General features: G+C 47.6%; 1 protein-coding gene across 1 annotated transcript in view; it reads left to right on the top strand.

Annotated features, from left to right (window-relative positions):
- INTS9 (integrator complex subunit 9) overlaps window positions 1–23,109 on the top strand; it is an 82,210-nt gene extending 59,101 nt beyond the window's left edge. Inside the window, exons 9-17 of the mRNA XM_084767188.1 lie at window positions 2,772–2,883; window positions 6,135–6,315; window positions 9,982–10,042; window positions 12,914–13,085; window positions 16,075–16,199; window positions 17,759–17,926; window positions 19,970–20,068; window positions 20,812–20,949; window positions 22,561–23,109. Coding sequence (XP_084623314.1) covers window positions 2,772–2,883; window positions 6,135–6,315; window positions 9,982–10,042; window positions 12,914–13,085; window positions 16,075–16,199; window positions 17,759–17,926; window positions 19,970–20,068; window positions 20,812–20,949; window positions 22,561–22,737 — 1,233 coding nt within the window. The 3' untranslated portion in view covers window positions 22,738–23,109. The remainder of the gene's footprint in view (window positions 1–2,771; window positions 2,884–6,134; window positions 6,316–9,981; window positions 10,043–12,913; window positions 13,086–16,074; window positions 16,200–17,758; window positions 17,927–19,969; window positions 20,069–20,811; window positions 20,950–22,560) is intronic.
- The last annotated feature ends 1,436 nt before the right edge of the window (window positions 23,110–24,545 follow it).

The raw sequence follows: 24,545 nt of genomic DNA, 5'->3' as shown, positions 1-24,545 counted from the left end.
GTAGCTCTCTGTGGAGAGGAAAAAGGCAGGCACATACTGCATGTTCAACACCGGGCTGTCTGTGCCCAGCTAAAGGAGTTTCTTCTGGGGGAGAGAGTTTCTTCTGGGTGATGAAACAGCTTATAACAGGATTATACCTTGTTATTTAGCAAATAATGAAGCCCATGTCTCCATACATCAATATTCAATATTAAAGGAGAATCTCTCAAGAGGTACGGATACTCAAAGGTGACAATCCAGATCTGGGGCTTTGCTAGGCTACTCTGCTTGGATGTTCTTTCTTTGCTGAGGGGCGTACCAATGGCACCAAAAGGAGGAATGAGACTTCCTCATAAAATGCGTGGCCCGAGGCTTTTCGGGACAGATAGTCACAGGATGAAAACATCTGTGGACTCTCATCTGTGGACTCCCCAGCCTCTCAGTTCTTGCACCTTTGTTTCCAATCAAATCCTAATTTGTGCAGAAAAGCTGAATCTTTTTAAATGCTCTGAAAATAATCACAGTTTAAGTCATGCTGGGTAAAAACAAATGCCAACTTCATGAAGCAGTCATTGTCATGCGCCAGTTCACAAGCAGATAGAGTGTGTGAGGCCCAGAGACCATACAAGAGTCAACTAAAGAAAACAGATTAGGACCATCCCATCTCATGGGGAACTTGGCTCCAACCTTGCTAAGGGTCCGAGGGTGGAGTTGGGAATGCACATAAGTTTCTAGCCCCGTGTTCCTTCTGGCTCCTCCACCCTTGATACATAGGTAAATCATCTCACCTCTGTCTTCCCATAATACCTGCTTGTCTCCTACACTTCAGTTATTCTGATAATGCAGTGACTGACGTCCAGTGTCAAAGACCAGGGTCAGGGTAAACTGAGGCTGGGCATACAATCAGCGATTAGTCACTCAGCAGACTTTTCTCTGAGAAAACAAAGCTTGACTCACTAGAGCTAGTGAAAAGAGTGAGGGAACACATACACACACACACACACACATTTGGTGGATGAAGCAAGCTTCAACAAGCTCCAACAACTTTATTTTTCTCCCCCAACTTATAATCTTTCAAGAAGTACAAAAATTCCAGTGTGGTTACATTCTGTTTTTCTTCTAGTGAATGACTTTGAAAAAGCAGTGTATCCCCCAATACCTTTACATAAATAAACATTTTATGTAGTGCAAATTACGTAGAAAACAAATTGTTCCCATGAACCCACATGCATTCGTAACTAAGCAATAGATTAACAAACTATAAGCAAGCAAGGAAATTTCTCCGCCAGTTCTCTTTACTGGCAGGCTGCAATTTGCAGTTACAAAGAAAGGGCCAATTATCTTACTTTTTATCTTAAAAAGTGATCTTACAAAAATCTTTTAAAATCACGATTCTAAATTTTTATATAAAAACATCTATTTCTACTATAAATCCCCAGGGTACACATCTACTCAATAACAGTTTTTATTAAATCATATCAAGAAGCTGTGGGCAAAAATGCGTACAAGAAATTAGTCATCACCTCGGTCAGCAGCCCAGCAAGAGAGTCATGTCAGCCAGTGCTAGTCAGGCTGCCACTGTTCTTGTTCCCTGACCTCAAAAAATCTCCAGCTCAGCCGGGCGTGGTGGCGCACGCCTATAATCCCAGCACTTGGGAGGCAGAGGCAGGTGGATCACTGTGAGTTCGAGGCCAGCCTGGTCTACAAAGCGGGTCCAGGACAGCCAAGGCTACACAGAGAAACCCTGTCTCAAAAAACCAAACCAAAACAAAACAAAACAAAACAAACAAACAAACAAAAATCTCCAGCTCCACTATTAAGAGTGTGCCTTTCAACCAGGCATGGTAGTGCACACCTTTAATCCCAACAGAGGCAGAGGCAGGAGGATTGCTGTGAGTTTGAAGCCAGCCTGGTCTACAAAGCGAGTCCAAGATAAAGGCTATACAGAGAAACCCTGTCTCAAAAAACGAAAAAGAGTGTGCCTTTCTGAACTTCACATTGTTCCTTAAGATTTTTCTATGTCAAAGCCATTAGCAAGAACAACCTAACTTTATTAACAATCTCCGTCTCCAAATTTTTTCTGAGGACTGGCGTACTGAGGGTGGGGGATGAGTCATTAATCTGCGCCAGCAGCAGTGCTTGAAGAAGATCAAGCACTGTTATTTTAGGTACCAGTGATACCTCCCAGAGACGGGCTGGAAGCCACCTTAGAGTTTTCATACAGCTCATAGATTATGAGGGGTGTGGTGACCATGAAGGCAACAAGCAGAGTGATGCTCTATAGCAACACGATGTCCTCAGGGCTCTGCTGCTGGTTGTGCTAACATTCCATGAGTTCTAAAGCCATTTGTTCCTCTCATAGGAACTTCCGACAAGGAGCATTCCCTGGGAACTTGCTAGAAATGCAGATTCTTAGGCCCTACCTCGGAGCCAGTCAGTAACTATGAGAGTGAGCTCAGCAATCCTTGTCTAGCACACCTCACAGGTGAATCTGATCTGTGCATGGCATTCTGAGGAGGGAGGCACTGTAGAAATAGGAAGCCTTTTCTGTGATTGAAAAAAAAGTAGATAGGGAAATGGTGATCTTAAATGTCTGGTTCAGTGAAGTTGCATACGATGTGAGGCCAGGCAGTCATGACAGAACTGTCACTCACTCCACGGATTTGCTAAGTCACCACTGTGGAGGAACTTGCTGCTGGACTAGCCACAGCAAGAGCCACACTTACTCTTGTCCCTTTGCTGCTTGTCAGTTGTTAATTAGTAATTAATTAGAGCTTTCTTTTGTCTTTCAGCCCATGGACCAGGCTTCTCTCAAAAACAGCGATGTTCTGGTTCTCACAGGGCTCACACAGATCCCCACGGCCAACCCCGACGGAATGGTGGGCGAGTTCTGCAGCAACCTCGGTAAGCGGCCCCTCAGCACTGGACTTGGGTTCTGCACCCTAGGTTAAGTTCTCTTTGAGGGCTTGCCCGTCCCTCCAGCCCCGCCCTCTAGCGTCTCTTTGAAGCCTCTGCTGTCATTTACTTCGACCCCTTAGCTCCCTCCTCAAAATGAACTGTTGTCCACCAGAGCCACTCTCAAACAATGTAACCTGAAGGTTTGCTGAGAGTTGTCCTGACATGCATCAGAACTGTTGGTCATTTCTAGAACAGATGGCCAGCATTCTCACACAGGTGTGTGGGTTAGCCCCTCACTGTGGTGGGTTTGGCAGGGGAAACATCCTTATAGGTAACAGCCAAAGAGTCACACCCCCTCACTTTGCTTTGCTAATACCAGCACAGAAATGACTGACACTTGGAATTTATAGCAGTGAAAAGATGGATCCATGGAATTGTTCCTACTAATATTTGATTGCTTTTTTTTTTTTTTTCTCTTTGTATGTACAGGCTGCTATAACAAAATATCATCTTTGGTGTATAAAAACCTGACAACATGACCACCCGATTGTATGGTTAAGGGGACAGTTTTTATTGTAGATATAGGAGAAAGAACAGCCAGGGACTTCTGGAAGAGTCCAGAGGAGAAAGAGAAAGTAGACTGAATGTGGCCTGCAGACTGGATCTGGCCAAAACTTTCTGCAAGACAGGAGAGAATAGTAGGAAAAGAGAATAGAGAAGACACAGTGAGAGAATTGGGAGCAAAGAGAGGGCAAGAGAGAGGGGGCAGGGTTAAGGAGCATGGGTAGCTGTGGGGAGGGAGGGGAGCTGGAGGGTTAGGGTAGAGGAGGAAGTGAGAGGGGCTAGGGTGCTACCATGGACTTTTAAATGGATAGGAGGTGCCTGTGAGATTTCTGAGGGAGTGTAGAGGCCAGCGTGGGCTCTGATGTGCTAAAGGGAAGGGAAGTGATTCTGCTTGGGGTAGATGGGAACCAGCCTCACAAGTTCCTGAGGAGTGCTGTGGTCCAGATTCTGGATATATGGACTGCCTTCTGGAACTTGGGAAATTGGAAATTTCCTGTGGACCTAACAGTCAAGTGGCCTAGGAAGTGAGCATTTGTCTCACAGTCTTGAGACTGGGAACCCCAAGATTCAGGTGGCCACCCTTTTCTTGCATCTTCACGTGAAGCAAAGGAGGCTTGTTTCTGCTCCCTTTCTTACAGAGGCCCCATTCTCATCACGGGGTCTCTGCCTCCATGACCTAATCTAAGTGTAACTGCCTCCTCTTCAAGTCCCTGCTTCTGAGCACCATCATTTTGGCCCTCTGGCTGCCACGTATAATCAGGAGACACAACACACTTAAGTCTGAGCTAGCTACCCAAGAGGAGCTGAGGAGCTGGCCTGCACCTCCCTGCAGCTTTAAGTGGTATTGCTCTGGTTCCAGGAAGGTTTGTCTACTTGCATGGAAGGCACTGTTGTTTGAAATCTCCTGACCTTTGCTACTAATCATACTCTGGTTTTATTCTTTGCTGATATAAAACCAAAGATAATTTATTCTTACTGTGCAAAAGTAGTTGGACTAGTCTCAGATGGAATCTGAGTTTTGTGTATTTCTTAATAATCTAGAATCACTGACTCAAGGAACTCTAGATTTGGGGAAACCCAACACCTAATGCACTGCCAGACGGGGGTCCACTAGCCTCTCTCCTTGAGATCATCGAGGTGACCTAATAAGAATGCAAACTTGAATCCACTAGGCTGGGCAGGAAAGCTGCGGATTCAGCATGTTCCCTTGGTGATTTTCATGCAAGCTAAGGCTGGAAAAGCACAGACTCACTCTCTCCTCTCACATAACTAATGAGGAAACTGAGGCCCAGCAGGTTGTGGTGGCTGCTTTGTGACCCTGCCTTGTGTCAGGCAGAAGCAGACTAGAGCCAGGCTCCCTGACATCTTCCCTCATCTTGTGCTCTAGTGGCAGTTCACAGCCTGCAGGAGACCTGTCCATCCTAGCAGGGGTTGGGAGGGCTCATGGCAGTGGGTTCAGATCCAACACCCAAAGCCACCCACTTCTGTTGTTTTATAAATGAAGCAAAAGCAGACTTGACTTAGCCATTCATATTTTCAATACACTACAGCCCATAAGTCATGATTAATTCCACATTCTATAAGTGGTTCAAAGTGTTTGAAATAAGAGATAGCTTCTTACAGACAACTGCTAGTGCGAGAAAGTATGATGAAAAGGACTCAAATGGAAAAACATTTTATTTCTTTGTGGATCACTCAGCCGTGATGAGAGACTGAGCAGAGACATCTTGAAATTTTGAAATAGGATTTAAAGAAAAGGAGCTGCCTGAAGCTCAGGTTCACTGCGTTACTGAAACCCTCACTATCAGCCGGGCGTGGTGGCACACATCTTTAATCCCAGCACTCGGGAAGCAGAGGCAGGTGGATCTCTGTGAGTTCTAGGCCAGCCTGGTCTACAAAGCAAGTCCAGGACAATCAAGGCTACACAGAGAAACCCTGTCTTGAAAAATAAAATCAAAAACAAACAAAAGAAAACCCAGTCTTCTCGGAGTCTTAAGATAGACAGTGATGAGAACATCCGCCTTCAGCCTGCACTGCCCTGACGTGTGCTCCTCTCAAAGGAGATAGATGGGCGTAAAGGCATAGGGGTCATCAGAACAGGCTGAAACAGGAGGGTTTGGTCAGAGACAGATACACAGAGAGAGAGAGAGAGAGAGACAGACAGACAGACAGACAGACAGACAGACAGACACAGAGACACACAGAGAGACAGAGTGGCTGAGAGGACAGGAAGGGAAGCCTGTGACTGGAGGAAGTTTAGGGTAGGGAAGAGGTGAGAGGGGCTAGGATGGACCAGCATGGACTTTGAAATGTGTAATAGGTACTTGTGATACTAAAGGAGCCTGGTGCCACAGACAGTATATGTCCCTTCTGCAATGGGTAAGGGAAATGGCTCCTTCTGGCCGATGGAACTGCTTTCACAAGTTCCTGAGGAATACTAGGTTTTATCTAACCACCCCAAATCCCCTGTAGTCCAGGCTGAGCTCATTTCTGGGTATTTGGACTGCCTTTTGCATTTGGGGAATTGGAATTTTCCTTTTGACCTGACAAAAGCTACATAACAAGACTTGTCTCAAAGGTGAGTAAATCAGGCACAGGAAAACAGAAGAAAGTAATTGCTGCTTTAAAGGTTGCATTCACACTTTCTAACACTGTCCTTTTGGTTCCGCCTTCTTTCTCCTCAACTTTTCTAGCTCTGACAGTTCGGAATGGAGGAAACGTGCTGGTCCCCTGCTACCCTTCAGGCGTGATCTATGACCTGCTGGAGTGCTTGTATCAGTACATTGACTCCGCCGGCCTCTCCAACACCCCCTTCTACTTCATCTCCCCGGTGGCCAACAGTTCACTCGAGTTTTCCCAGATATTTGCTGAGTGGTATGTCAGTGTCCTGTCTGAAGTTCTACCTCAGTATATTCAGTTAGTAAGAATGAAAATAATTGTGATTTCTTAAAGTACTTGAGACTGTGTGTGTGTGTGTGTGTGTGTGTGTGTGTGTGTGTGTGTGTGTGTGTGTGTGAGATCAAAAGACTAAACTACTGAAAGTCTAATCTTTACACAGAGTTTAGAAGCATAGGTACTAAAAGAAGATGAGAGAGGCTTAAATTAGCCTGTTCTCAAAAAATTATTGCTTGTTTTCCTAAGCACTGCAAAGAGAAGTTAAGGTCTTCAGTCCCAAGATCACATTGACATAATTAACTATATTTCATAAGAAATGCTAGATTTTTATTTCCATAGCCTGTTTATCAAAGTCATGATTTATTATTATATCGGGAACTTGATCAAATCTTAGAGAAGACACATAGCTATACATCATGAGGTTACTGAGCCCTGATCATGTACATGGGCTTAGGAGTCTAATTCCCTTGGCTAAAAAGAGGGAGATGAGGTTAGGTGTTAACTGTTACAATGTACCTATTACTTGTAAATGTTCAAGAGCCATGAGACACACAATAGAGTATGCCCAACCATTTTTAGTAGTACGGTGACCAAAGAGGCAAACCATTTACTAAGTTTGTTGCTGAAAACAAAATTTTTATATTACTCTGTCATATCTCTCACCCCAGCCCTAGCTTCGGTATGTGTTTTCCCTTCCCATTGAATTATGGGCTTCTTCCTGAATTGCCACTGCTCATCTTAGTTGGTTGGACTATTCCTTGTGGTTGGTCCTTGTTCATTTTTATCCTTTACACCAGGGTATCTTCTCCCACTAGGATACCCTAAACATCACTTGCAGATTGATTCAACATGTTAGGAATTTGTCTTAATCCACATTTCCAATAAAAATATTGCAGTACACTCCTGGGTCCATCCCTGTGGGCCCAGGAGACAGTGTGGCTGCCTCCCCAGGTCTGTGGCTACAAGTATGGCCGTAACTCAGCACCCTGGGATGAGAGTGCTGTAGGGTCTTTCTGTGAGTTTGTTTTCCTAAAGCAGTTGCTGCTCAGTAGTTACAGTGTGTGTCTAGCAGAAAACATTTAATTATATTAAACCATTAAGAAATCTTGTATATGCTGGAAGTCGTACTTGTATTCCCAGCACAGAGGAGGCTGAGGCAGGAGGAGACAGGTTCAAGGCCAGACCTTGTCGCAGAGAAATGAGAAGACATGGCTACAAAACCATCTCCTTTTACATCACTGCTTCTGTATAATTAGCTTATTATCTTGTTATTGGCTGGCAGGGCTTTTCCTTTTAGGAATACATCTTAAATTGATAATATTTTGTATATATAAAATGATAGCATTTACCTTAGGTAAGTTACTAAAAGTGGAGTTACTGGAATAAATGAGTATTTTTTAATGTTCATTATCTGACACTTAAACTACTTGCCAAAGAGATTTTTATGTAAATTATTCCTTTTTGCCCATTTACTTCTTAAAGGTTTTATATCTGTCTTATGCAGTTGAACTCTGTGTATATATTAAAGATATTTTGTTAACATTTTCTAGCAATTCTTCCCATTTTGATACTTCTTTTTTAATTTTATCTTGGGTTTCTTTTCTGTTTCTTTAAGTACTAAACTTGTACTTTAGAATAATTTTAGATTTACAGAACGACACGATAACAGAGTTGCCGTATACCTTTCACTTCTTTGTCCCCATGTTAATGTCACTTGTGGGCATGCACATTTATCAAACCTAAAAATATGGCGGAGGGTAGGGTGGGATGGCGGCTGGCTCAGTGCTTAACAGAACTTTTCCAGAGGACCTAGGTTCAATTCCCAGGACCCACATGCAGCTTACAATTGTCTGTAACTCCAATTCCAAGGGATCCCAGGCCCTTTTCGGCCTCTTCGGGCACTGCACACATGTGGCACACAAACATACATATGAGCCAAACACCCATACAGGAAAAATAAGTAAATGAAGGAGAGAGAGAGAGAGAGAGAGAGAGAGAGAGAGAGAGAGAGAGAGAGAGAGAGAGAACACTAAAGAGTAATAATAGAGTCAGATGTGGTGGCATATGCCTCAAGGGGGGTATTACAGACTCACAGACCCAAAGTCCAGCAGCTGCAGCCCCCAGAAGTAAAAAACACCTCACCTCTCAGCAGGGTATAGAAGTCCCTATCTGTGTGCCCACGTGAAGATTCTAGAACTGAGGGGAGGGCAAAGCTCTTAGTAGGCTGGCCACAAGTGCTTTCCTGGGGTTCCCAGCCCACGCTTACACTGTGGTCCTTTTGCATTGCCATCTCATGACAGGGCGCCGTACCCGGAACGGTAGCCCAGTGACTTCTGAACTAAACTCTGATTTCTCACTCCTGAGGCTAAAATGAGGCCAGAGCTAATGTCCGCTCAGGTGTATAGCTCAGGTGTATAGAGTGGTCTCTAACAGTACCATCCTTGTTTTGTCTTCCAAAACGGAGTGAGGTTTTTTTGTTTGCTTGTTTGCTTGTTTAAGGACTGTTAAAGAAAACTATGGAAAGGAAAAACTCAATACATTGTAAGGACTTAGTATAAAATCTTACCCCTGAACTCCTTGTTTTTACAATATTTTGACAGGGTTCTTTAAAAGAAAGTTTCCATGCCTGGTGGTGTGGCAAATCCCAGAACTCCAGAGGCAGAGGCAGGCGGATCTCTTAAGTTCAAGTCCAGCCTAGTCTACACAGCGAGTTTCAGGGCATCTAGGTGATGCAGAGAAAGTAAAGTGTGTGTGTGTGTGTGTGTGTGTGTGTGTGTGTGTGTGTGTGTGTGTGTGTTTGAAAGAGATCCTAAATCTACAGTATGGTGTGTATGCCTGTGTGTGTGTTGAGAACCTGGTCACCACCCATTGATTAGCCAGTTGTAAGGGTCTTTTGTTTTATTTATTTTGTTTGTCACAGGGTTACTGTGTAACCTAGTCTAACCTCAAATTCAGATCATCCCATCTCAGTTCCCTTGTAATTGGGGTGAGCAGTGTTACTCTGATGGAATAGCAGAATGCCATGTCACAGAAAAGACAGGTGCTTTTCCCCTAAAACACTGCTAAATGTCACATGCTGTCTCAGGCTGGATCCTAGAACAGGAAAAGGACCGTGAGTGGGAAATGGGTGAAATCCAAATCAAGTTTAGGGTGTAAAACAGTGGCAGAGTTCTTGTCTAGCAAGCACAAAGCAAAAAGCAAAAGTTATAATAATCATAGCTCCAAAGCCTGAGTGTCTAATGTACTCACCTGGGCATAGCAGTGCGGAGCTGTCACACCAGCGCTTGTGAGTTTCAGGCCACCCTGGGGTACATAGGAGCGGGATGCAGAATGTGTTACAGTTGTGTAAGTAGTTAACACTGGGGAGATGACAGTTGTACTCTCCAATTTTTTTGAGTAAATCTAAGATCATTCCATACAAGTAGTTTTTTGGTTGTTTGTTGATTTTTTTGGTTTTGGTTTTGGTTTTTTTGATTTGCTTTTTAGAAAAACTGCTTGCAAGAGTCAGCAGCCTTCATGAGCTTTTATTCCGTTAGTGCAAGGAAGCTTTTAAAGAACTTGAATATTTAGTGTTTGTGCTGCTGCCACTAGATGGCAGTAGATTCCCAGTGCAATGCCTAACGCCTCGCTGTATCTTCTTTAAAGGCTTTGTCACAACAAACAGAGTAAAGTCTATCTCCCAGAACCGCCTTTCCCACATGCAGAGGTAAGAAGATGGAGCGGGTGAGCAAGGGAACAAAGGGAATGTGGACGATGGTATTGACTTGGAATAGTGGTCTTTATGCCTAAAGCATGGAGGCTTCACAGCGCACACCTACAAACCTGGCACTGCAGAAGCAGACAGGTGGTGAGTTCCAGGCCAGCCTGGACTCCAGAAAAAGTCATAAACCACACACACGCAGATGACAGGGGCTAAGCTTGGTGCTGCACACCTTTAATCCCAGCACTTGGGAGGCAGAGACAGGTGGATCTCTGAGTTCCAGGCCAGTCAGAGCTACACAGTGAAACCTTGTTTTTAAAAAATGAAAGAAAAAAGGAACGTACTCCAGCTCACAATTTATTTAATTTATTTGCTTCCTCTAACTAATACATTATATTATCACAAATGTGAACAGTTCACCCCTGCTTCTGTTACAATCTATACAAGGGACTTTTATTCTAATATCTACTCACAGCTTTTTAGGCACAAATCTGTTATCAAAATGTTCTTTCTAGGGGCTGGAGAGATGGTTCAGTGGTTAAATGCTCAAAATGCTTTTCCAAAGGACCCAGGTTCAATTCCTAGTACCTACACGGTGGCTTACACCATCTTTAACTCCACTTCCAGGGGATCTGACTCCATATATGCAGGCAAACACACACAAAAAATAAAAATAAGTGTGGTTTTTTAAAAATGTTCTTCCTAGTCACGTCAATCACATATGTAAATTTTCTTTAAATTTTAAGTTATTTGCATATGTGTTCATGTGTTTGTGCATCAGTTATCAACCTTAATTTCCCCCCCCCAACACACACACACACACACACACACACACACACACACACACACATACACACCCTATTTTTTTGAAACAGGTTCTCTTACTGAACCTGGAGCTTATCCATTCAGCCAGGCTGGTTCTCGAGTCTCCTGAGTGCACCTCCCCAGCACTGGACACACAGGCACTCCAGCCTTCTCTGTGGATGCTGTGGGTCCACACTCAGACCCTCACGCTTGGGCAGCAAGCCCTTCCCCAACTGAGTGTTCTGTTGCAGGATATTTGCTCACACTGTGAACCTCGTGATTGTGAACTGGAAAAACCTGTTTCTAGTTGTGGTGTGCCTCAGCCCCAGCACACATCTTTAACCCAAGAGTTTTCTGTAAGCAAGAGCTAAATAAAGCTAACCACAGGCCAAGAGGCAGAGCAAGCAACCAGCTGACAGGGAGCAAACATAAGTAAACACAGAAGGGGGGGCATGGAGTTGAAGGGTATTTAAGACAGAACGGAGAAGGAGGAGTTTTTCTTTCTGGGACATCAGCTGGGTAGGAAAGTCAGCTGAGTGCCTTCTCTGACTCTCTGAGCTAGCAAGCTTTCACCCCAATATCTGGCTCTCAAGTCTTAATTGGTAAAAATCGAACATTTGGAATGTTTTTAAAGACAACAGTATTCCTAGGACCATATGAAAAATTTCAGTAGTGAAGATAACATTGTAGTTAACAAGATGGAAAATTCCTCTCTGTTCAGACACAGGGTGTTTCTGTGCCACTATTTGATTTCCATGGTCTGTTTGCCCACCAAGGCTATCTCATGTGAACTCCCCTCTGTGACTCACCATGTTATTGCTGCCTAATCATCAATCCTGTATCGCAAATACACTACAGTGACTTTGGGCAGTTCTGTTATTGGGCAGGTTATTCCTTGATTTTTATTACATTTTGTTAAAAGAATTCTCAACTAATACCACTACTTTTAAAACAACAGTGTCTGGCACAGCCGTAAGCACAGTAGGTGTCTTTGTTCCTGTGTACCATAATACATGAAGACATTGCCAGAAGTGCACAGGAACTCTGGGTGATGGCCTTACTATATGCTATGGCCTTACTATATGCTCAGAGGCCCATCCAGAGTCATGTGGACTGTGTGGCACAACTGTTGCCTCCACAGCATTGTCTTTCCCAGAATGCCATATAGTTCAAGTAAAGCAGTACATGGCCCTTTCATATTTTTATCTTTTGCTTAGTGTACACCCATCCCCACCTTCTCAGCTTCTTCAGCACTGAATCAATATTCCATTGTCTTTTTAAAAATAATTATTTTTGATTATTCAATATTCTGCCTGCATGTTCACCTGCATGCCAGTAGAGGGCACCAGATCTCATTGTAGATGGTTGTGAGCCACCATGTGGTTGCTGGGAATTGAACTCAAGACCTTTGGAAGAACAGCGCGTGCTCTTAACCTCTGAGCCATCTCTCCAGCCTCTATTCCATTGTCTTGGTGTACCGGTTTATCCATTTACCAACTTCGGGACATTTTCATTGTTTTCAAGTGTTGGCAATCATGAATTAAACTGCTTGAGATGTCTATGGGACATCTGTGGGTCTTAAGCTTTCAGTTCCTTTGAGTTAATACCAAAGGAACATGATTTCTGGGCCCTCTGCTAAGTGAATATACACTTTTGTTTAACAAACAACAAAGTCCTCCATGGTGGCTGTGCCATTTCTTATCCCACCAGCAAGGAAGGAAGACTGCACTCTACCACAGCCTCACCAGCACTAGATGTGGTGAGTCTAGCCTCTGGCCATTCACTGCACAGGGTAAGAAGCAGCGTCTGCTGCTTTGACTGGCATTTCCCTGCTGGTGCCTGAGCATCTTCAGATGCTCACTTGCCAACAGTGCATCCTCTTGGGTGAGTTGTCTCTGCAGACCTTTGGCTGAAGCCAGGCTGTCCAGTTTTGACAGCAGCCCACAGGCAGGTGCAGCTTTTGTACAGTCTTTTCCTAGTCTGTGGCTTGTCGCCTTCTGTCGTATTTTCCAGTCGTCTCTATGGCACAGCTGGGTTCTTGAGCCAACAGCTCTTGGGTTCTTGTGTGTTTAGCTCATTCAGACCAATAAGCTGAAGCATTACCGCAGCATCCACGGAGACTTCAGCAGTGACTTCAGGCAGCCATGTGTGCTGTTCACCGGGCATCCTTCCCTCCGCTTTGGGGACGTCGTCCACTTCATGGAGCTCTGGGGGAAATCCAGCCTCAACACTGTCATATTTACAGGTAAGTTTTAAGAGGGAACAGGTCCCCATCCTTCCCACTGGGCTGACATGCATGGGCCTACAGGGTTGAGAGGAAACAAACATGACCTCCAAAAATACACAAGCAGGAAAACAGAGGCACAAAGGAATAAGTAAAGCCATGTCGGGCACCTGTGTATCAGCACATTGATTTCTGCTCTTTTTGGTTCTTTTTTCAATACTGAAATCTGCTGAACTGTTTTTTGGTAGACTTTTGTAAGGTGTCGAGAACCCAGTGTCACAAGTGTTGGTCTGCTTTTGCCAGTGAGGATTGTTTACTTAGCTGAGCCTTAGGTCTTTGACCATGCTCTGCTCTGGCTCACCACCATTCTTCTGGAAACAGACCAGTCAGGAAGGAGCAAAGCCTTTAGTGAGGTGAGGCCAGGCAGAGGTGACTTAGGGAATCTCCCTGTTTTATCAGTGTGAGGTCTTCCGGCTGCCTTAAAGTTTGGGAATCTCACAGGCTGTGAAGTCAGAATGTTGACAGCTGCGCCCATCAGTATTAGTCAGAGTTCTCTAGAACTTACACAATGAATCTCTTTATTTATATGAATGACTGGAATGACTTACAGGCTGCAGTCCGACTAATCCAACAGTAGGGGCCTGTGACTGGAACGCCCAGCAACCCAGCAGCTGCTCAGCCTCACAAGGCTGAATGTCTCAGCGGGTCTTCAGTATGTGCTGGAGTCCACAAGAAATAGGCTCCAAGGATGCCAGTGCTAGCAAGGTGGGGGCAAGCAGGCAAAAAACAGAAGCTTCCTTCTTCCAGGTCCTTATATAGACTGCCAGCAGCAGGTGTGGCCCAGATTAAAGATATATCCTCCCGCCTCAAGATCCAGATCAAAGGCGTGTGTGTCTTCCCACCTCTAAAGTCCAGGCTAGAAATGCATTCATCCACTTCAAACCAAGCAGGAAATCTCTCGCACGTGTGCCCTCTATTTCTGGATTGTCGTTCATTCCAGATACAGCCACGCTGACAGCCACGGAGAGCCATCACCTCCCTCTCAACAGGGACAGGGGGAGAGGCTGATTCACAGTGTTGGGCTCATTCTGCATTGGGTGCAGGAACTCTACCATTAGTCATCCCCGTGTCCTATGTAGAAGCAAGAAGATAGCCAGGCTAGGATAATGGTTACTCATGCTGGCCTTGGGGCCGTTTTTGTGTTTGAGCTGGGTTTGGGAGAGGTTTTCATGGATTCTGTGTGGTTACTGAATAGTCTTGTCTCACTCACATTGGTGCTCTGTGGAGACACAGAGGCCAACTGTACCAGGAGCTCCTGACCCTCAGCAACTGCCTTGCTGTTCCTCGGACTAGCTTTAAGACACAATCAGAAGCTGTCAGACCACAGTACATTGACTCACAAAGCCTAAAATTTGGCCATCACTGGGTTTTGCGGAGGTTGTCAAGAGGGCATGTGTAGTAAGGCTGAGCCTGGTCTCTCCTGCTTTCTGATAAGCTGTGACCGATGTGACAGCACTTTCAGGGTTCCATGGGCACAGTGAGAGAGGCCAGCTAAGAAGTTAAAGGCCCTGTGCTGACATTTACACTGGCTTGTTGGTTTTCTGGTATCTGCTCAAGTGAGGAGGAGTTTATCTGTTTTCTGCTTGTATTATGACTACTGTATAATATTCCTTCCCAGGTGGCCCTGTTACCAGAGGTTTTAGAATGAAAGCATAGCCTCTGGCAACATCATAAGCTGGTCTCAGCAAACCATCCCTAATATGCTAATTAAAGAGACAAACTATAGTGAAAAGCAGAGAAAGATTTATTCAACATGGCCGTATTATAAAGAACAGATAAAGGATCCAGTGACCACCCCCCCCCAGATCCATCTTTGGGGTAGCAACATAGATTTACATTAAAGTCTAGCAGTATGCAAAATTAGCAATCCTGGTCAGGATGTGTTCTGCCATCACTGACCCATCACCGTCTGTCTGCAGCGTGGTCCTGTAAGTTGCTGGACTGTGAAATCTCTCCCTGGGGTGGCGGTGGTGGCGGTGGGGGGCTGTCTTCTGGCTTGTACTAGACTTCGGCCTTTTCCTGCCTCCAGCATGGGGTACATGGGGAAGTTTCTTTGAAGTCCGTCGCCTCAGTAGTTGGATGAGCTGAGAGGAGGCGCTCGGTGTCTTAGCCTGTACTTGTCCCCTTGGGTATTGTGGGTGAGCATGATATTGTATTCTCTTGGCTCTGGTGGGCAGCTCATTTGGTGTGAACAATCCCTGCCAAGCAGGCACTGGTGGCCCTTGAGAGAAAAACTGGGCAGTGTGACAGACTGCTCCTAGTTGTGAGACCTGGGCTCCTGGTGGGAGAGTGACAGTCTCAGCAGAAGCCTGTTGGCATGGGCTTTGTGAGGTGTGTGATACCTGGTAGGCACCTATAGTGCGTTCTCCCCACCTGCATGTTAGTTTTGAGCAGCCGATATGGTGTGGCTGTACCAAGTCCTGCCACTGTCGAGTGCTGCCTGTACATCCCTTTCTTCCTCATGTAGCTAGAGTGTTAACTGATTCCAATCGGAGTAAATTATCACTATGGTGCTTCCCAGTGGCAAGCTTTCTCTCCTTTCATTTTTTCTTTTTGGGTCAGGGTCTCACTATTTAAGCCCAGGCTGGCCTTAAACTAGCAATTCCTGCCTCACCCTCCAGAGTGCTGAAGTTACCGTGTGCAAAACCACACACAGTTGCTTTCCTTTTGTTTCTGTAAGCTGGAAATTTGTTTAGAGTAAAGTTCGTCAAATTGTGTACCCTGTATCTTCCCATCTTCTCTTTTATAAGCTTTGAGCCTTCACCCATGCCTCCGGGTCCAAGTTGTCATCACAAGGGTCCACCCAGCATCTCCCCTCCTCGTGGGACCTTTTCCTCCCATGACCCATAGTCCGCTTCCTTGCTCCTCCTTCCCCCACAAGGGCTGTCTGCTTGGCTGCCAGCTGGCTTGGTGGGTCTCCCCCTGAGTGTTAACCCTGTCTCTCCTTTAGAACCCGATTTCTCCTACCTGGAGGCCCTGGCTCCTTACCAGCCGCTGGCCATGAAGTGCATCTACTGCCCTATTGACACTCGGCTCAACTTCATCCAGGTGTCGAAGCTGCTGAAAGAAGTGCAGGTAACAAAGAACTGGGCCGGGTCTACACCGTCCCCTCTGGGGCCAGGGTCTGCACAGCCATGCCGTGAAGATGCCTCTCCTCACAGAAGCCTCTTCTCAGCTCTGTAGCGCTGCCTGTTTCCGGTCACACTTAAGCAAACGATCTTCATTCCCTAAGAAAGTTTCCCCTCTAAAGAAATCGAAAGGGAGGGAAAGAAGGCATAAATGGGTCCTTTTTCTGAGGGCCATAGAAAAGCCCATGGGTGTCCTTCCCCTACCCTAGTCAGTCACTGCAGCTAAATCCCGAGTTGAGCTACATGGTAGGTTCATGGTTGTTCCATTTTGCATTTTCTGCCCTAAACAAATGGAAAGTAGCTCAAGTTAAGTGGAGGTTTCTGCACAGGGTAGTGGGAGATAGCAGTAGCAGTGGGGGAGGGGAGCGACAATTAGAGCTGGCAAGGAAGACAGGCAGCTTAGACCCCATGAGAGAAGGGTCTGCAGAGCGTGGGTGCCTGCTGAGGGACCCACTCCTTCACCCAGTCGGATGTGGGTTTGGTTGCTTCCCTAACCTCCTAGCTTAGCTCTTTGATCTGCTTCACAGACTGCCATCATGAGGGGCCCATACACAAAAGGACAGGGCGAGGTGACAAGAAACAGGAAGCTAAAGAACCCCCAGGGAGGCCAGGAGCACTGATGCTGTGCCTTAGCTTGTCACTTCAGATGGGCAGTGTCCCATCTGCTCAGCACGCGGGGAGAATGGCTAGGGGCCACGTTCTTTTCCTCACTAAGCAAGTTCACGTCCCTACGCCAGCTTCACACCCCTCTGTCACATGCTAATATTAGACATCAGAGGCTATCTGGGGTCCACATTCAGTGAGTGGAGGACACCGAGGCAGGAGACAGAGCTGTCAGATGCCAGCCAGGTCAGCAAAAAAAACGAGGCCTGGAAGTGCTAGCTGGAAATAACAGGCCCGTGAGATCCAGCCAGGCCTAGCCGCTGGGAGCTTCCTTCTTCAAAGGACTTGTGGCTTTAGCCACACTCCTAGAGCAGGGCCAGCTCAGCAGCCTGAGGGCTGCCCAGCATTAGCATTCAGCAGGGTGATTTTGCACAAATACTCTCATCTCTGATTTACTGTCAAACTCAGGTAGGTGTGTGGCCTAGAATTTCTGCTGATCTGAGGAATAGCCTAAGATACGCCACACCCAGAATACTGGCCTACAAAGCTGAATCATTTGCTAGTCAGTCAAGGGCTTGTAATAGCCAATAGGACAGATATCGTAGAAAGTTTGCCCTCGAGGTGCTGAGCTCCACTTAGGGAGTAGACACAAGGGATGTTACCACAGGAGTTATTAGACACAGAGAAAAATGAAAGCAAGTGTAGAGAGGTGGCACGTCCTTCCCTCAACCACCTAGGTTGCTCGCCCTGTACTCATCTCCCCTCACGGGCTAGCTGGGTTTGAGAAAATGTGCTCTAGTGGCCTGATTGGTGGGCTTGGGTCAGGAATAGCTCTGGGGGTGCTGCGCCATGCCCGGTTTCTGTCGCCCTTTCCTGTGACCTCCTTGTCCCATTACTCCTCAGCCCCTGCACGTGGTCTGTCCTGAGCAGTACACCCAGCCACCCCCAGCCCAGTCCCACAGGATGGACCTCATGATCGACTGCCAGCCACCAGCCATGTCCTATCGGCGGGCTGAGGTCCTCACCCTGCCCTTCAAACGACGCTATGAGAAAATTGAAATCATGCCAGAGGTGAGCTGCTGCCCTTTCACCCTTAAACCCTAGTTTCTGCCAGAGTGCCCTTGGGGACATGGCCAGTCTGTCAAAATGAAGGGATCGAAGAACACAGACCCCAGGCAAGTGACTGCTTCCTATTTAGCCTTCAGTGGTGGTGTGGCCCTACTGTGACATCCTGAGTCGCAACCATGGAGGGTGCTCGTGCCCTCTGAGGGTTTCCCATCCTTCCTGCAATCATGCATGAGAAAGGAGAGTGTAAACGTGCTCATTCGCATCCACATCCTCTAGAGGTTCTGTCTAACGGTCTGAGTGGCTTGCATCCTAGGTGCTAGCTTGTATTCTATCGCAAGGCTCCTTGTGCATATGAACAGTCAAGTAGAGCTGTGCTTAGGAGGCTCAGCTAGGGCAGACAGCAAGGAAGGTAGAGCAAGGGGGGACTGCTGCCCGGGCACGTAGGTATCTCAGTGTCTGTCAGACCTTTGACTACCTTTGAATAAATGGCTTTCCTTGAGGAAAGTGAGGAGGTTTTCCGACTTCCTCCTGGATGCGCTGCTCCCTCCCCTGCAGCTCCATCTCCGTCCTTTCAGCTTCTAAGAGTGTTTTCTTCAAGCTCTGCTTCATGTGGGGCCCAGGCTGTCCTGTCACTCATACAGTGTAAGACAGAATCACAGCCACTCAACAACCACAGCCTGGAAAGTGCGTGTGGAGGATGAAAGGGTTAAAATCCCCTGCAGTTAATGGAGTGTCTGCCTCTCCCCACCAAACAACAGCCAGTTTGATCCAGTCTTCCAGGAAGGAGGATTTACAAACTGAGCTATCAGCCCTTAGGCCTGTTCTCCCAGAAGAGCCACCTATAGGCACAGGGAGTTCTGACCTAAGGTGCGTGGTTTGGGCTCTGGGCTGACCCCCGTGGAGGTAGAGGTGCTGCTCGCCACTTGTCTTCTCTGAAGAGCCCCACCTTAAGTCCTTGGAGGACATAGCTTACAACTAACTGCCCAGGGACTCTCTCACCAAGCTGGTGCCCATGATGCCCCCTTCAGGCCTTCCACACCAGCCTGAACTGTGCAGAGAACAGTTCACTCATGGGGCAAAGTGTGTTTATGAACAGGGCATAGGTGAAGGACGCAGCTGGGACAGTCAGGTGCTGGGCCGCACCCCCACATTGGAACGCCTCACCTCCACTCCTGCTTTACTTCAGGGAATAGCTCGCACATCTTGTGTGTTGATGTTGAAATGCTATAAGCTACTTCCTCTACCCAGTGCATATTGAATACCAAGCCTATGGAATGGCATCTTGCACACTGATTTTTGTTTTTCAATGAAGGCAGCCTGACTTGGAGAGCTGTACATCTGAGAACAGCACAGAGCCAGACCTGAGCACCAGGACCCCAGAGGTCCAAGGCCACTGCAGTGTACTCTGGAGCTGCACAGGAAGGGCAGTCCCACAGGAGGAGCTGCTTGTCCTGCCATTGGCAGACACCAGATTGCCAGGGAACAAAAAACCACTGAGTCCATTTGCTGCCGTCCTGTCCTCCTGTGTGACAGTGGGCATCTACAGAAGGTCTAGTGTGAACCCGAGTATCTGCACCTGGTGTGTGTGTGTGTGCTGAGGAATCTGGTAGCTTCTGGAAGGCCTTGAGAGGACTTGGGGAACTGTCTGGATTGGTGCCCAGCATAGTTGTGGGGACCAGCACAGTGACATGCAGCTGCCCTGATGGTCCCTGCTGCAGTGCCCAGGAGCCACCATGCAAAGGCCTCTGATGATGCCATGGCACTGTCAGTCCTGCCTCTCCTAGCCGTTGGTCCGCCGCCTCCATCCAACTCCTTTCTACTGCTCTCCCCTTTCATCACTCTAATTGACAAGAGGTTTACCAGTATGTACTGACTCGTGCAGTGAGATCTGGTCATTGTAGGCTACAACGGTGTAAGTAAAGTCCAAGAAGAGAGAATGCTAAGAGCTCGGCACTGTTTTCCACTAAGCCCTGGGCCAGCATCCACCCTGGGATTCTTCCCTCCCGCTCAGAGAGAGCCCATCTGAACCCCTGCATTTGCTTTCAGCTGGCAGACTCACTGGTGCCCATGGAGATCAAGCCTGGCATCTCCCTGGCAACTGTCTCAGCTGTGCTGCACACTAAGGATAACAAACACGTGCTTCAGGTACTGAGGGCATGTGGGAGGCTGGGAGAGACCCCCTTCCCTGAGGAAAGCTCTGCCCACCCAGACACCTCCCAGTTCACCATATCCCAGTCTGACACTGAAGATGAGGCTGAGTGAGGCATGTATGTACTAGAAACAAAGAAGACACTTGACATAAATTCCTAGCCACTTCCTCCTCAGGCCACTCGCCTCATAGAAACCACATAAGCTACCCTGTATAGTCTCGTTCCCCCCACACACCCTGAAGTGGCAGCATTCCCGCAACTTGTCAACGGGCACATTCCTTGTCAGTCCCCATACCTGAGCACTGTAGAGACAGACTTGAAAGCTGCCAACAACACCTGTCCCTTGCACATGGGTAGTACCACTCACCTCTCAAGAGTTCCTTCCACAGCTGCACTGTTCCCTGTGTGGCCCTGTAGTGCTGGCTGCTGTCGTGCATTCATTCTCCTGGCCTCAGTTTCCTAAAGCTTTGAATAGCTGGCTGGTGGCACAACCATGGTCTACCTGCCAGACACTGCAGTCCGTCCTTAGTCAGCGTGCACGGCTGTGGCTGCCAGTGTCTTTCAGGAGGGATTTCACCAGGTAGTAGAATCCCCAGAAACACAGACCTGGTTCTTGCTGAAAGGCAGAGGAGATGATCCCAAATGACAGCCTGGTTTTTCACGCCAGACCAGCAGGGTCTTGGCCACTGTGTCAGTGAGGAGGCTCTGGCTGAAAGCCCCACTCTCCTTCTGTCCTAGCCCCCTCCCAAGCCCGCCCAGCCCACCAGCAGCAAGAAGAGGAAGCGGGTGAGTGAGGACGTTCCTGACCTCAAAGTGCTGAAGCCTCTGCTAAGCGGCTCCATCCCAGTAGAGCAGTTTGTGCAGACCCTGGAAAAGGTGAGCTTGGTGGCCTGCTCTGCTCCAAGGATACGCTAGGGTGTCACCAAACAAGGAGAGGCTCAAAATGGACTAAGGCAGAGAACGTCCTTCTGGGCTGTTCCCGGGCTCTGCTTAGCACCAGCCAATCCTCCAATCTAGGACGAGGAAGCAGAACTCCAGAAATGCAGCTGTGGCACATCATAGACTGCCCGTCCTCACCAAAGCAATGCTTTCCACAGGAAGAGCGCTGCTGTCCAGGAGGGCTAGCAGATATCTAGGGATTAGTGACTCAATCAGAGTGTGACAGAGAGACAGGCCAAGTGGGAAGACACTGCTCTCTCAGTGGCTGGCTATCCCATGGGTCCCAATACTGCTTCTCATGTTGTGCCTGCACATTTATCTGTGTACCCTGTGCATCCCTTGTGCCCATGGTGGGCAGAAGAGGAGGTCGGGCGCCCTGGAACTGGAGTTACAGATAGTTGTGAGCAGTCATTTGGGTGCTGGGAATAGAACCAGGGTCCTCTGTAAGAGCAGTCAGTGCTTTTAACCACTGAGCCATCTTCCCAGTCCCTAAAGGGGAGAGCTCCTGACTGCACTGGGGCTGGGAGGCTGCAGAGGGCACCACCTTAAAGAATTTTCTATTCTGTATTTGTCACAGGATTCTAAGTTAGTGTTTCCACATCACCACCCTTACCAGGAAGACAGGGATGGGTTGAAGATGTTGTGGGCATGCTTCTGAGAGAACCGGCTAACTCCAATATGTGATGGCAGGGTGGACATGGTCCTGTTAAGCTATTAATAACCACACTGTCCACACTGTCTCAGCTGCTGACTTCTTTCAAGTCTCGAAAACAAGGCTTCCTGTTTCAGCAGGCTTGGTTTTCTTTATCTTTTGATTTTTGTCAAACTGCTCCCTCGCTCTTCCTGGAGTCCTGCAGACTGGCAGAGAACCCCTCCCCCTCGCAGCCTGATGGGGCTCCTGATAGGAACCAGAAGTTTCAAATTTGACTTTTTTTTTTTTTAAATAATTATTCCTCAGAATAACTTGCTTTTCCACAATGACTTTACCTTTTCCTCCTGCCTGGCTTGTCCTGGAGCAAGCCCCTGAGATTGCCTGGCCCTGCCTGTCTCCCTCTTTCCAAAGCCATCTGGCTGTCCCCGCAGCCATGGACACACAGTCCCTGCATCAGAATCAGAATCCTTACAGGTTTTATGTCTAATCCAAGCAATGCTCTAATTTAGCTGCAGTTCTCATTTTTAAGGAGATGCTACAATTAGCAATAAAGACAGCTGGCGAGGTGGTGCCAGCCCCCCAGATTAGTGGTACTTTGCTGTGAGGAATGGGGGCGTCTCTGGGGCTCAGAAGTTCGGAGACTGTATGTAGGCAGGTGCTGAGATCAGCAACCTGCGGTCCCCCTGAACCTGAGAGTCTGGGTGTGCTCAGTACCTCAGAAGTGCGTACACACCTACGCCGTTCTCCTGAGATCTGTGTGTGTTTGGGGCCTTGTATAAATATGAAACTCTTGGTTGGATCCTGGCCCTGAGAGTCAAAAGAGCCGTCTTGGGTGTTAAGTGCTCAGTCGGGCCTTGCTGTCAGGGTAGCCATCCTTCTCTTTTCTCTTGGAACAGCATGGCTTCAGTGACATTAAGGTGGAAGACACAGCCAAGGGCCATATTGTCCTGCTGCAGGAAGCTGAGACACTCATCCAGATTGAAGACGACTCGACTCATATCATCTGTGACAATGACGAGACACTGAGGGTGCGGCTGCGAGACCTCGTCCTCAGGTTCCTACAGAAGTTCTGAGTGGGGCACCCGTGAAACCCTAGGCCCTCCGCTCGGGCAGACAGGTGGTGTCCTCGGCTCCCAGGGAGGAGAGGTGCTTCAGCCAGCATCTGCCAGTCTGACTTCTTGTACCGCTGAAGCCAAGAACCCAGAGTCCTGTTCTTTTCAGTTCTGGGGCTCTTGAGCAGCTGTGGGTGACAGCATGGCAGAACTCGTTTCCTAAGGGAAGTGAAAAATGACTGGCCTGTGTCTTCAGGGTTCACAGGGGGCAACTCTTGGACTTACCTGCTACAGTGCTACACCTAATAAAAGGCAGCTCCCCAAATCAGAAAGGAACCTATCTAGCTCTGTTCTGTGGCCCATTTTGCTAAAATAAACATTATTTTTATAGTAGTGTCCAGTGCTGTTGAACTGCAATCTAAATATGTTTAGTATCTGGGGGAAAGTCTGCAACTACACCCAAAAGTGAGAATGCCACTGTCTCCCCTCTGCCTTAACCATTAGCCCTGCCCCGCTTACACAGATGTAGATGCGGCCCCAGCGCTGGAGAAACAGGTCAGAGTTCAGTCTCCTCTGATACACAGCAAGCTTAAGGGCCCCTAAGACCTTCTCTGAAGCAGAAACAAGTGTGTGACTCTCACCTTAGTCCCAGCACTTGGAGAGGCAGAGGCAGGAGGATCTCTGAGTTTGAGGCTAGTCTGGTCTACAGATCAAGTTCCAGGACAGCCAGGTAACACAGAGAAACCCTGTCTCAAAATACCTTAAAGACAAAACAAAACAAAAAAGAACCAGCAGCAGAAACAATAGATTCAGATACACTCCAGTTCTGTGAAAGGCACTTCTTACACAGAGAACTCCCACGCGAGCCTGGGGGCAGAAGTGACTAAAGGAAGGCTGAGGAACCCCCTTTTTCAATTCTAGTTTTGTAGTCCAACAGCTGTACGTGTATCTCAGCAAAGCGGCAGTAACAGGGCTTGTCTCTCGCACACGGCTATTAGAGGCAGGGGTGGGGTGTGGAAACTTAAGTCACTGTGCTCTCAGGATTTCATCCCTTTATACTCTAGTCCAGCCTTAAGTCCTAACTGCTGTCCTGATACACGACAGAACAGGCCGCAAGCGAACAGCAACTTCATCTTTTTTTCTAGCTTTTTAAAATTCTTTGTGAATTTCATATCATGCATCCCAGTCCCACTCATCTTCCCATCCCTGTGTACCTGCCTTCCACCCCTGCAAACCTTCCCCTAAAGAAAATAAGAATAAAAAAACAAAAGCCATCTCGTCATGGAGGCTGTAGTGTGTCACAGTGTCCACACGTCTTTACTTGCAAATGTTGATTGCAATGGGTCACTGGTCTGTTCTGAGGCCTCTGGCTTCTGCTACTCCATCAGGACTGGATCCTCACAGGGTTCCTCTGATGTCCTGTGTCATGGAGATCCTGCAGCTTCGGATCTGCAGGACTGGCCTGCAGGAGCACTTCCTGATCATAGATGGGGCAGATGTTAGGGTGGGCCAATTCCAAGCCCTGGATCTGGGCCTGCGTGGTAGCTGAGCTGGTCAGCACCAGGCCTGCACCACCAGGACAGGCTCTCCAGCACCGTCCCCGCTAGCTCACCCAACACGGCAGGCAGCTGGCAGGGCAGCTCTCCTGCTCTCACTCACACCTTCACCTCTAGGATCAGCTCTACTGTGCTGCGCAGGAAAGGTGCAGGGCCTGCTCTCGCAAGTGCTGCAGTTGGTAAAGGTAGGGCCATGGGTGGTAAGGGTTGGAAACAAGTATCTCTCCCTTACCCACCCCACCCCACCCCAGTTGAATGGAAGGGTAGAGCCAG

Source organism: Acomys minous (genome assembly GCF_964271855.1).
Source record: "Acomys minous genome assembly, chromosome: 18".
Classification (NCBI taxonomy): domain Eukaryota; kingdom Metazoa; phylum Chordata; class Mammalia; order Rodentia; family Muridae; genus Acomys; species Acomys minous.
The sequence above is the reverse complement of the archived record's forward strand: the minus strand, read 5'-3'. Positions and strand labels throughout refer to the sequence as shown.